The sequence below is a fragment of the Heptranchias perlo genome, chromosome 14, assembly GCF_035084215.1.
Source record: "Heptranchias perlo isolate sHepPer1 chromosome 14, sHepPer1.hap1, whole genome shotgun sequence".
NCBI lineage: Eukaryota > Metazoa > Chordata > Chondrichthyes > Hexanchiformes > Hexanchidae > Heptranchias > Heptranchias perlo.
Window position 1 is genome coordinate 57,833,817 of NC_090338.1, and position 13,279 is coordinate 57,847,095.

The following is a 13,279-nucleotide window of genomic DNA, read 5'->3' on the forward strand; positions in this document are numbered from 1 at the left end:
GATGTTGTTTTTAAACCATCATCTTACTCGTAGAACATGGGAAAAGTGAGACAATGCCCTTCCCACATTGCTCAGTTCACATGACCTTTCACCTATCCCAAGGGGCCAATGCACATACCCAAAATCCTCCTATGTTAAATGAAAAATCCACCTGGGCCTCATCCAAACAAGCTACCTACAAATCCTCTGTCCCGTTCTGTCATGTGGAAGCTGGATTAGTTGATGACTTACCTTTTTAGATGCCAAATATTCCATGCCCCGTGCCACTTGGTAAGCACTGGACACCAGATCTTTAAATGTTAACTGTTCTTCAGGCACCTTAGTGATGTGAAAGTTGTAATCCATACCAGGTGGTCGCCTGGCCCTGAGGTATTCCCGTAAGTTACCTTTTGCTGCGTATTCCACTATTACATACAGCAAACCTAGGATATGAACAGCAGATTTAAACACTGAACTCTCAGCAAACAGAAGCAGCTCTTGTAACTTTCATTACATTTGCACTATAATTTGCTTATTTACCTATTTGCACCTTGTATTCATCATGATACAGAAACAGTGTCCTTAGAAAGAGCTGCCTTTATATAACCTCAAACCCACTGTGTTGCCATGCACTGCATACAGGGTATAAGAGCAATATAATCAAATAGAGCTGCCCCATACACTGTGCGATAGTGTATAGTCCCATGTAACTGTGTAATACACTAGCCTGTGCTCCAGTGTGTGATTGTTTTCCCTTCCCTCCTTTCCTGAAAGTAGTGCTGTTTATGGAGGGTACAGTTACATTAGTACCAGCAGCTCTCCAGCCTCATCAAAGTGACCATTTTTCACATACAAGCTTAGATGATGAATTTTAGAAGGCTATTTGGACATGGAAGGTATCACAGCAAAGCTCAGTCCTATTCTCAGTGTAGACATGCGCACTTTTCAGCAGGGATCACTGGATGGCATTCCAGAGTGGGAACTCTTGCTGATTGTTTTTTAATCTCTCTAGCCCAGGGGCAGCAAAGACAACTCCGGAACCTGGCTGCTGCACAAGATGAGATCAGCACAGTGCTGCACTGGGCCAGTGATTTTAATACTGGCGGATGTTTTCCAGACCCGTGCTAAAGTGGCAAGCATAACACACTAGCAATGGCGCCTGGAAAATTTCCTCTCATAGGTAATCAGTGGAGCCCAGCGTATTTGTTTGATACTGCAATATGTAGCACTGGTGGATACTCTGACATATCCGAGCAATACTGTCATGTGTATTCCATTGTGGGTGCAATATTGCATCGTGTGATGCTGCAATATATGCCATACTATTTTGTGTATTTATGTAATATTGCATTGTGCATTCCTGAGTACTATATGTATGTAATAGTGTAATAGTCATGTATGCACTACTGTATGCATATAAAACTATTTCATTTTAATATCATTGTGTGTACTCCACACAATGTATATTGTGCAATACTGGATCGTGTAACACTGCACTCCTAAGTTTCTTAACACCTGCTAAAATGCTGACAGTGTTATGAAATTCCTTTATTGTTCTCGGGTATCAGTATCCACCGTACACTCACCATCCTGCGTGCAGGCACCCAGCAAGTTAATGATATTTTTGTGTTTATCCATCACCTTCATCATCTCCATCTCTGAGATAAGATCTGCCAGGTCTTTTTCTGTAGCATCATCTGGAGATGAGAAATAAGAAAAAGTTATATTTTATCAGCTTCCTTCAGGTTGATTTTAGCAAGTGAGAGAAATTATCATCTCCAGCTGAGGTCAGTCAGAGAGCAGGTGCCTGGAGTTATTTGGAATATTCTATTTGGTCAGGGTACAGGTTGAATTATTAATTTTCCTGCTGGGGCCAGTTAGAGTGTAGACTGGACTATTCGGTCTCCTACTGGACCCAACAAAGGAACAACCTGGATTACAAGGTTTCATATTTTGTCTGCTACTGCTTCTTGCTCACCTTTCAGTGATTTCACTGCCACAGTAACTGGTTTGTCTGGGTTGTCCTTATTAATCCCGTAGGCTTCTGCTTTTACCACCTGTCCAAAGCAACCTTCTCCGAGGGGTTTCCCTAGTACCAGTCTAGAAAAGAAACAACAATATAACTCTTTGAAGGTTCAGAGGTATACACAAAACATGTTCAGGAACTTGCTACTTTACTTTGAAACACACAGTGTTTAAGGCTGACCATCTAAAGTCTTGAAGCGCTATTTGCCATATGATGAATCTGCTAGATAAGTTTTCAGAAAAATCATTATATTTTTTGAAATACAGATGACAGCAGTTAATAGATTAAAGACCAGACCCCTAACACTGACCATTTAACACAAGATTTTATAGTCCCCTGAACTCCCCTTTCAGCACAAGATTATATGGAAGACTGTTTGGTTTATGCCTTATTTAGGGTCATCTGTCACTGAGCCATCTGAAGTTTGGCCAGATTACTATGACATTTGAAGTTTGATATTCTGTCTGCAGCACCATCCCACCCGCTTCTATCCCCTTCCTCCCATCACACTTACTTATCTCGATGGAATTCCCATTTTGGGTCCATTGGCAACTCAAACTCCACAACACCTGCCAACATGGGTGTGCCACTGGAGGATAGCCGTGCCACCCTAACCAGAGAGGCATTTGACTTCATTGAAGAGTTTGATTCTCGTGAAAACTAAAAATGGAAAAGAAAATGATAGTCATTAGACTGAGTGTAGACATACATAAAACATCACTTCAAACCCACTTATCTCCAGCCAGACCCAACTTGTGTTGGTGCAGGTTGGCTGTACTGTGATAGTGTTGGTGCAGGTTGGCTGTACTGCGATAATGTTGGTACAGGTTGATTGTACTGCTATAGTATTGGTGCAGGTTGGCTGTACTGCGATAATGTTGGTACAGGTTGATTGTACTGTGATAGTGTTGGTACAGGTTGGTTGTACTGCTATAGTATTGGTGCAGATTGGCTGCACTGTGATAGTGTTGGTGCAGGTTGGTTGTACTGTGATAGTGTTGGTACAGATTGGTTGTACTGTGATAGTCTTGGTGTAGGTTGGTTGTACTGTGATAGTGTTGGTGCAGGTTGGTTGTACTGCGATAGTGTTCGTGCAGGTTGGCTGTACTGTGATAGTGTTGGTGCAGGTTGGCTGTACTGCGATAGTGTTGGTGCAGGTTGGCTGTACTGCGATAGTGTTGGTGCAGGTTAGCTGTACTGTGATAGTGTTGGTGCAGGTTGGCTGTACTGTGATAGTGTTGGTGCAGGTTGGCTGTACTGTGATAGTGTTGGTGCAGGTTGGCTGTACTGTGATAGTGTTGGTGCAGGTTAGCTGTACTGTGATAGTGTTGGTGCAGGTTAACTGTACTGTGATAGTGTTGGTGCAGGTTAGCTGCACTGTACTAATATTCAAAGAGATTAGCTTTAATGCCAAACAAGGCTAGAAATTACTGTTGGCAATGTTATTGTATAAACACAAGCTTGTATCAATTTCCTCTTTCTGGAGCTTTTTACCTTTTTAAAATAAACAGGTCAATGTCTCCATTAAAATAACATATTAAGAATTTGTATGAGAACATCGCCAACAGTGATTTCCACACTATATAATGTGTTACAACGAAGTGCCTCTGTACAAAGAAATGTAGATCATGCTGAGTTAGGCAGTCTCAGTCACAGTGCTGGTGGGGGGCTACAATTGGCCTCAGCATCTCAAGATATGGGAAAACAAAATAAATAAGTCAGGATTCCCACTCCTAACTGGTTTCTAGTGGCCCCTATTGATTGTGTGCGCTTAATATTGGGTGTGGGCAGGATCAGGCTCTGATATGATGCCGCCCACCACCATGGAAGAATAGCCTGCCAGGCTCACATAGGAATAATCTTCATTTGGTCAAGGTAACCATTTGGGCGTGGAGCCATATGACAGCATGAATTAAGACCTCCAGAACTGAAGGAGAGGAAAAAAAGAAAAGTGAGTAAGTAGTAACATGCTATATCAGATATAAAACAAAGCCATAAAAGAATACACAACACTAAACTGAAGTGTTGCTGCACTTTAGTAGTTGCTTATTTTCAGGCATTATTCAACACCGTTGAGTGATGTACTGGGCAGTGTCCAGAATTTAACACCGTGATACAGATCCTAATATGCCCATAATTCCATTATCCAAAAACCCAGCTGATACTCTTAGCTATCTCCCATTCATGAAAGACAGAAGCATTTTTCTTAATTTTTTTTTAACAGTAAAATACTGTTTGGAATTTTATTACCTGTCGTTTGAAAGGGAACTTGGAGAGTTTCTGTACAGGGAGTGGGTCAAAGGCCCTCTTGGTAGACCTTGCCTGCATCCTGCATAGTATAACGATAACCACTGACAAGATGATGGCCAGAGAGGTAGCGGCATAAATCAAGATGTCAGTGTATTTGGCCCCAGAGGAGTCATTTGCTTCCGGGGGTTCTTCTTCTATAGAATAAGAAATAGAACAACTCTAGTGAGTATTCTTTACAACTTGCATTTATGACTACAGAGATGATTGAGCATTAAACGTATGTGAAACAGCATGCAAAAACTGTGTCTTCGACACCTAAATCAAAGTCTGTCACCACTTACACAGCAACAAAGATTTATGCAGATCAGTGGTCTGCACCGTGCCCGCCCAGCAGGAACGGTGCGGGCGGAAGGTTAAGGTAACTGGGGGAATCACGCCTTGGTTCCCGCCCCCATCCATTTTAACTCACCTCAGAACAGGCACGTGAGGTCCGCCCACCCCAGGCAGGCGGGGTTCTACTTTACATTCAAAAGTCGCGGCCCAATGATGTCATCAGCGCCGCAATGCCTTTTAACTAAAAAAAAAATTGAGGAGGCCCGCGTGGGGCCAAACCTGACATCAGAATGTGGCAGCAGTCAGTGGAGAGGCCAAGGTAAGTATTTAAATTTACCTTTACTGCGGATTCCTTGTGTGCCAGGAGGAGCAGGAGTGCTCCCCTGGACCGCACAAGGAGTCCTTTGATCTCCCCAGCCCTGGTTTTGGCCCTCTCACCCAACGCTGGCATCAGCCATGAAAACCCCCGCAGCACTAACATCATGCCGGGGACCATTCCCCAGGGTTTGCGGTGTCCTTGGGCTCCTATCCCAATTTCTGCACCCGCCCGCCGGCCCTGACATCACTCCCGCCGGTTTCTGACAGGAGACAGTGCTTCAGTATTTAAATGAGGTCCGGGAGTTCAAATGGCCCAGGTCTCAGGCTGAAGTTTCTGCGGGGTTTTCCTTCCTGTCCGCACACCACGTCGAACCCACCCCGAGTTAAAATCCACCCTACAATCTTTTAAGACATACACTTATGTGTTCGCCTCCTGTCTCAACTGATTGACATTGACCCCAACCTGTAAGTACAATAGCACGCACCTGGTAAAACAGTCAGCCATGCTGAGTGGTAAGAGATCCCAATAGAATTGCCTGCCAAGCAGGTGTACTTCCCCGCATCCTCAAATGTGACATTATGCAGGTAGAGGACTTCAATTTCAGTGCTGTTAATATCAGCAGTCTGTGAAGAGAGGAAAAATATATGAACTGGCTTAGGAATAATGTTCTGCAGAGGGCAACGTGTATAAATTGGGTTCTGCAGGTGCATAATATTGGGTTACAGAGAGATGAAACAGGAAATAACTGGGCTATTCAAAGTTATAATAGAACGGTTTGTGCCAAAATAATAACAATGGCACGCTACTGTAAAGGTTATTTGAGAACCAGCTTGTCCACTAAGTGTACTGTAATTGACTGGTTATAAACAGCTTTAGAATGGTTATAGTCCCTAAAATGATTCATTTGTTGGCCCACGTACATACCTTTAAAACTTGGACGTACGGGACCTCATCAGGCCCATATCTACTGCCATTCACCTCCACGTGTTTCAGCCACTGGATGTGAGGCTGGGCATCACTGAAAACTCTGCAGTGGAACTCCACATTGCTGCCCACCACCACGGATTTGTTAGCTGGCAGCCCAACCTGCAGGATAGGCCGGTGAGGAGACCGTTCTGTTGGCAGAAGAAGTTAAAATAAATATAAATTTAGAATAATGCACTTCAGGTCGAGCAACCTTGCAACCATGAGAATGAATATATATATATATGTATGTCGCTATTTATTTTGCCACTGCATTAGTTTAGCTGACTGGCCTCAGTCATCCTCAGACAACTCTAACAGGAAGAATATGGTACTATGGCAGCACTCAGTTTCTTGTCTACTGTTTATTTGTATTGCTAATCGTAACAGAACCTGGCTCACTCCTTCCATTCTTCAAATAATTTCCAGGCAAAAATCGTCAACATTAATTCCCAATTCCCTATGGTAGACAGATAAACAAGCAATGTAACATGGAGGATCAGAACAGCTCATAATGGCTTTCATTATTACAGTTAACAGCGTTGTGACCTTTGATGTTCCTTTGAAGTCTCGTTGTACACAGAGATCGTGGTCAGACCCTACACTGACTCTGACTGCAAGACTAATAACATCTTAGGTCAACCAGAAACATCATATTGGCTCAGATCCAAAGTCAACCACAACCAAATCCAACAAAAACACCTGGCTTTCACGGAAATTTTCAAATCATTTGTAGACTTTTACTTCTGTTTGATTCTTATCAGCATTTGGAATTTAGACATAAATGAAACTATATTCCAAAAGCAAAAATCTGCCGTTATCAGAATCATAACAATTGGTGCCCTTGTGCCTATAATTACCTGACTCTAATTTGAAGACTACTTTTCATGCAATTATGTTCATTCCATTTCGGTGGCACAATACTTAGTTTGAATATTACAAGCCAAACAAATAGCCCCTAATATGGCTTTGTTATATATACTGGCTTGGATTTTTCACACTCCTAGAAAATGATTTTAATATTCAGAAAAATCATGAATTACGAGTGCAGAAGTTCCCAACATGTACTCCTGGTGTTCGTCAGGAGCACTGAAGCAGAAAATTCAAACCACTATATGTACCACAGACCCATAAGATTAGAGCATAGAAATTACTGTTGCCGACAATAGCAGATACATGCTTAATGTATTCAAGTGACATTCCTCTATTCACTATTTTAATGGAGGCATAAACCATTTATTTTAGAGCAACTCAAACATTGAGTATTTGTCTATTATCAGCTACAGTCGTTTCTAGCTTTAGAGCATTGCAATCTGATTATCAGAATCTGTAGAAGTAAGAAGCAAAGTTCATTAGATATCATTTGAACCTATTTATTATCTCTCCCAATTCCCATATCAGCCTGTGTCTCTCTCTGAATCACTCAAGCCTTACCCAACACCTCCAGTTGGTAACTGTGGTTGATGCTACCATACTTGTTCTCCACCACGCAGGTATAGTTGCCACGATCAGATGGTACAACACTCTCCATCACCAGGCTCCAACGCTGATGGCGTAGCTGAAAGGATAAATGAAATAAAAAATTACCAACCAGATGAGAGGCAAACAAACTTATGGAAGACACTAAAAAAAGTGAACTGGGCACAGACCAGGAATCAAACATTCCGGCTACATGTTGACTTTACCAACTGAGCCATTGGGGGGTTCTTGAGGTTTGCGTTAAGGCAGATTGATCAGGAACAGCAAAGGAAGGGTTATTCTACACCTGATAATGCTGCACCTGACTAGCAAGTGCTTGTTGGGTCAATGCAGATGGAACTTTGCTTAGTATCTAACCTCTGCTATATCTGATATGGGAATGGTTGTTGGGATAGTGTATAACCATGTCTGTCATGATGATGTCATGTGTAAGTGATGTGATCATGTGTTTTCAGGTGATATGAGTAAACAAAGTTTGCCAAACAATTTTTCATTAAGACAATGTACCTTTAGCTTCATTGGTGTTGCTGAGGCATCATGGCTGTTACTAATTTCAGAAACAGACAGAGGCAGAGGCTAACGGAGACAGAAAGGCAGTTTAAATCTCCTGGGCCTCACGCTGCAGAGGGCAGGGGGATTTGGTGCTTGCCTCAGCCCCCACCTGCCCAATTCCTGCTCCAGGCTAAAATTGGGGCTATAGAAGCTGGATATTTCAGTCTGCTTTTCTGCATTCACTTCACAACTGGTTTGGTCCTGTTTTCTCCATAGAAAGACTTTACATTTATATAGTGCTTTATCTTGTCTTCATCCCAAAGTGCCATACAACCAAGGAATTACTTTCTGAAACGTAGGCAAATGTAGCAGCAAATTTGTGCACAGCAAGGTCTCACAAACAGTGAATGAGATAAGTGACCAGTAAATCTGTTTTTGGTGGTCTTGACTGAAAGAACTCCCTACTTTTCTCCAAATACTGTTATTGGATCTTTTACTTGAACTGAGCAGGCAGAAGGGCTTCAATTTAATGTTCATCTGAAATAAGGCACCTCTGACAATGCAGCACTTCTTCAGCACTATGCCTAATTGTCAGCATTATAGAATCATAGAAAGCTTACAGCACGGAAGGAGGCAATTTGGCCCATCAAGTCCACGCCGGCTCTATGCAAGAGCAATCCAGCTGGTCCCACTCCCCCTGTCCTATCCCCGTAGTCCTGCAATTTTTTTCCTTTCAAGTACATATCCAGTTCCCTTTTGAAGGCCTTGATTGAATCTGCCTCCACCACCCCCTTGAGCAGTGCATTCCAGATCCTAACCACTCACTGTATAAAAAAAGTTTTTCCTCATGTCACCTTTGGTTCTTTTGCCAATCACCTTAAATCTATGCCCTCTGGTTCTTGACCCTTCTGCCAATGGGAACAGTTTCTCTCTATCTACCCTGCCTAGACCCTTCATGATTTTGAATACCTCTATCAAATCTCCTCGCAACCGTCTCTGTTCCAAGGAGAAGAACCCCAGCTTCTCCAGTCTATCCATGTAACTAAAACAAAAAACACTGGTTCGGCCACAACTAGAGTATTGTGTCTAGTTCTGGGCGCTGCACTTAAGGAAAGATGTGAAGGCCTTAGAGAGAGTGCAGAAGAGATTTACTAGAATGATTCCAGGGATGAGGGACTTTAATTACGTGGATAGACTGGAGAAGCTGGGGTTGTTTACCTTGGAACAGAGAAGGTTGCAAGGAGATTTGATAGAAGCATTCAAAATCATGATAGGTCAAGACAGAGTAGATAGAGAGAAACTGTTCCCATTGGCGGAAGGTTCAAAACCAGAGGACATAGATTTAAGATGATTGGCAAAAGAACCAAAGGTGACATGAGGAAAAACTTTTTTTTTTACACAGCAAGTGGTTAGGATCTGGAATGCACTGCCCGAGGGTGCGGTGGAGGCAGATTCAATCATGGCCTTCAAAAAGGAAAAAATTTGCAGGGCTATGGGGATAGGGCGGGGGAGTGGGACCAGCTGGATTGTTCTTGCATTGAGCCGGTGCAGACTCAATGGGCTAAATGGCCTCCTTCCGTGCTGTAACCTTTCTATGATTCTATGATAAAGTCCCTCATCCTTGGAATCATTCTAATAAATCTCTTCTGCACCCTCTCTAAGGCCTTTACATCTTTCCTAAAATGTGGTGCCCAAACTGGATAGTTGTGGCTACAACTGGCCTCCAGTTGTGGCTGCTCCAGTGTTTTATAAAGGTTCATGATGTGGAGATGCCGGTGATGGACTGGGGTTGACAATTGTAAACAATTTTACAACACCAAGTTATAGTCCAGCAATTTTATTTTAAATTCACAAGCTTTCGGAGATTTTCTCCTTCCTCAGGTAAATGTTTCAAGATCTTGAAACATTTACCTGAGGAAGGAGAAAATCTCCGAAAGCTTGTGAATTTAAAATAAAATTGCTGGACTATAACTTGGTGTTGTAAAATTGTTTACAATTATAAAGGTTCAACATAACTTCCTTACTTTTGTACTCTATGCCTCTATTTATAAAGCCCAGGATCCCGTATGCTTTTTTTAAACCGCTTTTTCAACCTGCCCTGCCACTTTCAACGATTTGTGCACATATACCCCCAGATCTCTCTGTTCCTGTACCCCTTTTAGAACTGTGCCCTCTAGTTTATATTGCCTCTCCTCGTTTTTCCTACTGAAATGTGTCACTTTGCTCAAGTCCATAGTGGAGCTTGAACCCACGACCTTAAGATTCACAGGTGAGAGTACTACCAACTGAGCCAAGCTGACACTAAACAAGTTATGTATTTATAAGCAAAGCCTGTAGATTTATATATCAAGACAGAATGCAATGATCCTAGAACACTCTTAAAGCAACACTGCCAATTCTGTCAGACATGACAACTCTGATTTTAAGACTTTACCCATAAACACAACTCAAACATGTTCTTAACTTCCTAAAGAAAAGAATTCTAACGATAGTTATAGAAGCTGCCGAACTCTCACTCTTTTGTTAGTTATGGCTCCTCCTCTGCTGGCAGACCCCTACATGCTCGGAAGCATCATATATCATGCTGCCTTTTTGATAATTTATTATTCATATAAGCCACTTTCTTTAATGTGTTATTCACACTGCTGCTGGCATTGCCCCAGGCCTGTCTTTCAGATTGTAGAACCTTTTATACTGGAGCTTAACTATATCCTAACTCTGTAATGCCAGTTTCAGTGTTGTCGTAACGTAGGAACACTCAGCTGGCTTGAAATACAATATTAATTACTCATGGTTGTGTTCCATTCCTCACAAGGCAGTACATTTAAGAAAACAAAAAGAGTTAGAATAGTATTGCTTTAGTGGCCTTCACATCCTTCATGGATTAGTTGGGGAGGGTTATACACCTGATCCTTGATGGACTCATGGGGTGTGCCAACATGTGTTAAATCCCTAGTGGTCTGGTGGGGCAGCTACCCGGCTTATTGGTTGATGGTTAGTGGGGGGAGAGGATAGGTGTATGATCACTAGTGGTCCTGGGGAAGAGGTGAGGAAAGAGAGTATGTATGTCTGACTGGTCTAGCTGTAATGGGTATGTGCCCAATCCCTGGTAGTCTGGTGCTAACTCCGGTAACTAGAGAGCGTATTTACCAACCTCTTTATTTAAATTCAGACTTTGATTTGTCCATTTGAATTGTGATCCTTTGGAATCTGAATGAACACTTATCCCCAGCATTAGCTATGGTCTTATTGGATGGTGGAACATGCTCAAGGGGCCATATGGCCTACTCCTGTTCCTATTTCTTATGTTCTTATCATGCCATTTGTGCGTGAACGTGAGTTATACCTTAATGCCTCCGATCCGCTGCTCTCCCCTGAACTCCCTGCCATTCTTCAGCCAGCGTATGGTGGGAATGGGATTTCCGGCAGCTGGGCAGCGAAACTTCACTGTATTCGCAGCTGGAACCACATGCAGGCGCTTCTCCATACGCTCAAAGTGTGTCCAGTAGGGGGTTCCTGTATGTGAGAGAAGGGAAACCAGTAAGGAAAGCTCTTCAGTTAGCAATGAGCAATTAATTGGACATTAACAGACCGGGATCTATTCTGCCAATGGGAAATATGCAACATATTTAAATTAGAATTATGTGGAACACAGCAACTGTCTGGTAAGAAACTTTAAAAGTTGGATCAGCATCTCTATAAAACTGTGGACAATAGGAAAATTCACTGATCGAGGAGCCAGGAGAACGTCCCTGCTCTCCTTCAAATAGTACCATGGAATCTTTTACCTTCACCTGACAACGCAGATGGGGGCCTTCAATTCCCTCAGTACTACATTGAAGTGTCAGCCTATATAATGTGCTTGGGTCCTGGAATGGAGCCTGAACCCACAACTTTCTGATTCAGAGACAAAAGTGCTATTACTGAGCTAAGATGCCATTTATATCTAAATATGTTTGTGTCACATCTGGTGTTGTTGTGGTTTATGATGTGTGTGTTGAGTTGCCAATTCCAGCATGAGCTCCAATCAGTATTTTCTCATTGATTTGATGTGAAAGAATTCTGAAGTTAGTTGGCAATGAACACAACTAACCTCAGAGGGGGAGGGATACTTAAGCTAAACATCTGAATTAACTCCAGAATCACTAAAAATCTGACATACTGGCCAACCTGAGTCAATTATTTTAACCTTAATTTATGAGCTCTGTATAAATGAAGCTCAACAGTAGCATATCAAACACTAACCATTTTGAAACTCTTCCCAAAGAGGTCGCACATTCCTTCACATTCCTGCCTAATCGGCTCTACAGTAATTGACCTAATTAGCTGAACTGGGAGCTCCTGTGGTAATTAGGTTATGCATTTAGCAGTAGACTGAATCCTCAGAACCTGAACAATTAGAGCAAAGACAAATTGTCGCCCAAAAATACACAGAGCAGTTTAATTGGAGAGCTCACTGGTCGGCTCTGGAGTCACACATTTGCTTCTCCAAGTCTCACATGTTAGGGCCCTGGACATTCCCAACAGCCCTGAGAGTGCAGCATTGCAAAGAGCTGATTTAAATTAATACACATAAGCGTGACCGACAAAGGGGCTGCATGATGGGTGGATCAAAATCACACAATTTCATTGTTCTAATATACTCATAACTCAGCATCCTACACCCAGCTATTAATTAACATGCATACCAAAACTAGTTATTCCAGTGCAGCTTAACACTAGAGTCTACCCAACAATGTTGAAATTTGCCCAGGTATGTTTTTGCCACAAAAAGCAGGAGAATATAACCCAGTCAGTTAAAGCCCTATCAGCCTCCTCCCAATCATCAGCAGAATGATGGAAGAAGTCATCAATAATGCATCAAGCAACACTTACTCACCAATAACCTGCTCACTGATGCTCAGCTCGGGTTGTGCCAGAACCACACGGCTCCAGATCTCGTCATGGCCTTGATCCAGGCATGGATGCAAGAACTGAATGCCAGGTGAGACGTGAAAGTAACTGCCCTAGACATTAAGACAGCATTTGACCGAGTATGGCACCGTCCATGCTGTGGTGTGTACAGCATTCATGCTGTGGTATGTACACCATCCACGTTGTGCTTTATAAACCACCCACATTGTGCTTAATCCTCTGGCCATGCTTAATATACAGGCCACACTGTACTTGATACACCCACCCACACTGTGATTGATATACCACTCACAGTGTACTTTATGTACCAGCCACCAGACTCATAAATACATGTAGACCATACAATGCCCGAAAAAGTACAAAATATTTTCTGGCTTCATGTCAGGTCTGTGTGTATAAGAGAGAGAGAAAAGGCGCTGATCTAACCCACTGACCTTTCTGAGGAAAAGTATGGCCATCATTGAATTCTGGAGCTGAATCTTCAGATCCACCGTCTTCATCATCATCACCCGAGGACAATGAGT

At 42.5% G+C, this 13,279-nt stretch overlaps 1 protein-coding gene across 1 annotated transcript in view; it reads right to left on the reverse strand.

Annotated features, from left to right (window-relative positions):
• LOC137332550 (fibroblast growth factor receptor 4-like) overlaps window positions 1-13,279 on the reverse strand; it is a 54,238-nt gene that overhangs the window by 11,106 nt on the left and 29,853 nt on the right. The window contains exons 4-13 of the mRNA XM_067996462.1: window positions 13,190-13,279; window positions 11,188-11,357; window positions 7,305-7,428; window positions 5,832-6,022; window positions 5,392-5,530; window positions 4,256-4,449; window positions 2,520-2,665; window positions 1,958-2,079; window positions 1,566-1,676; window positions 232-422 (exon numbers count right to left, since the gene is read on the reverse strand). Coding sequence (XP_067852563.1) covers window positions 232-422; window positions 1,566-1,676; window positions 1,958-2,079; window positions 2,520-2,665; window positions 4,256-4,449; window positions 5,392-5,530; window positions 5,832-6,022; window positions 7,305-7,428; window positions 11,188-11,357; window positions 13,190-13,279 — 1,478 coding nt within the window. The remainder of the gene's footprint in view (window positions 1-231; window positions 423-1,565; window positions 1,677-1,957; window positions 2,080-2,519; window positions 2,666-4,255; window positions 4,450-5,391; window positions 5,531-5,831; window positions 6,023-7,304; window positions 7,429-11,187; window positions 11,358-13,189) is intronic.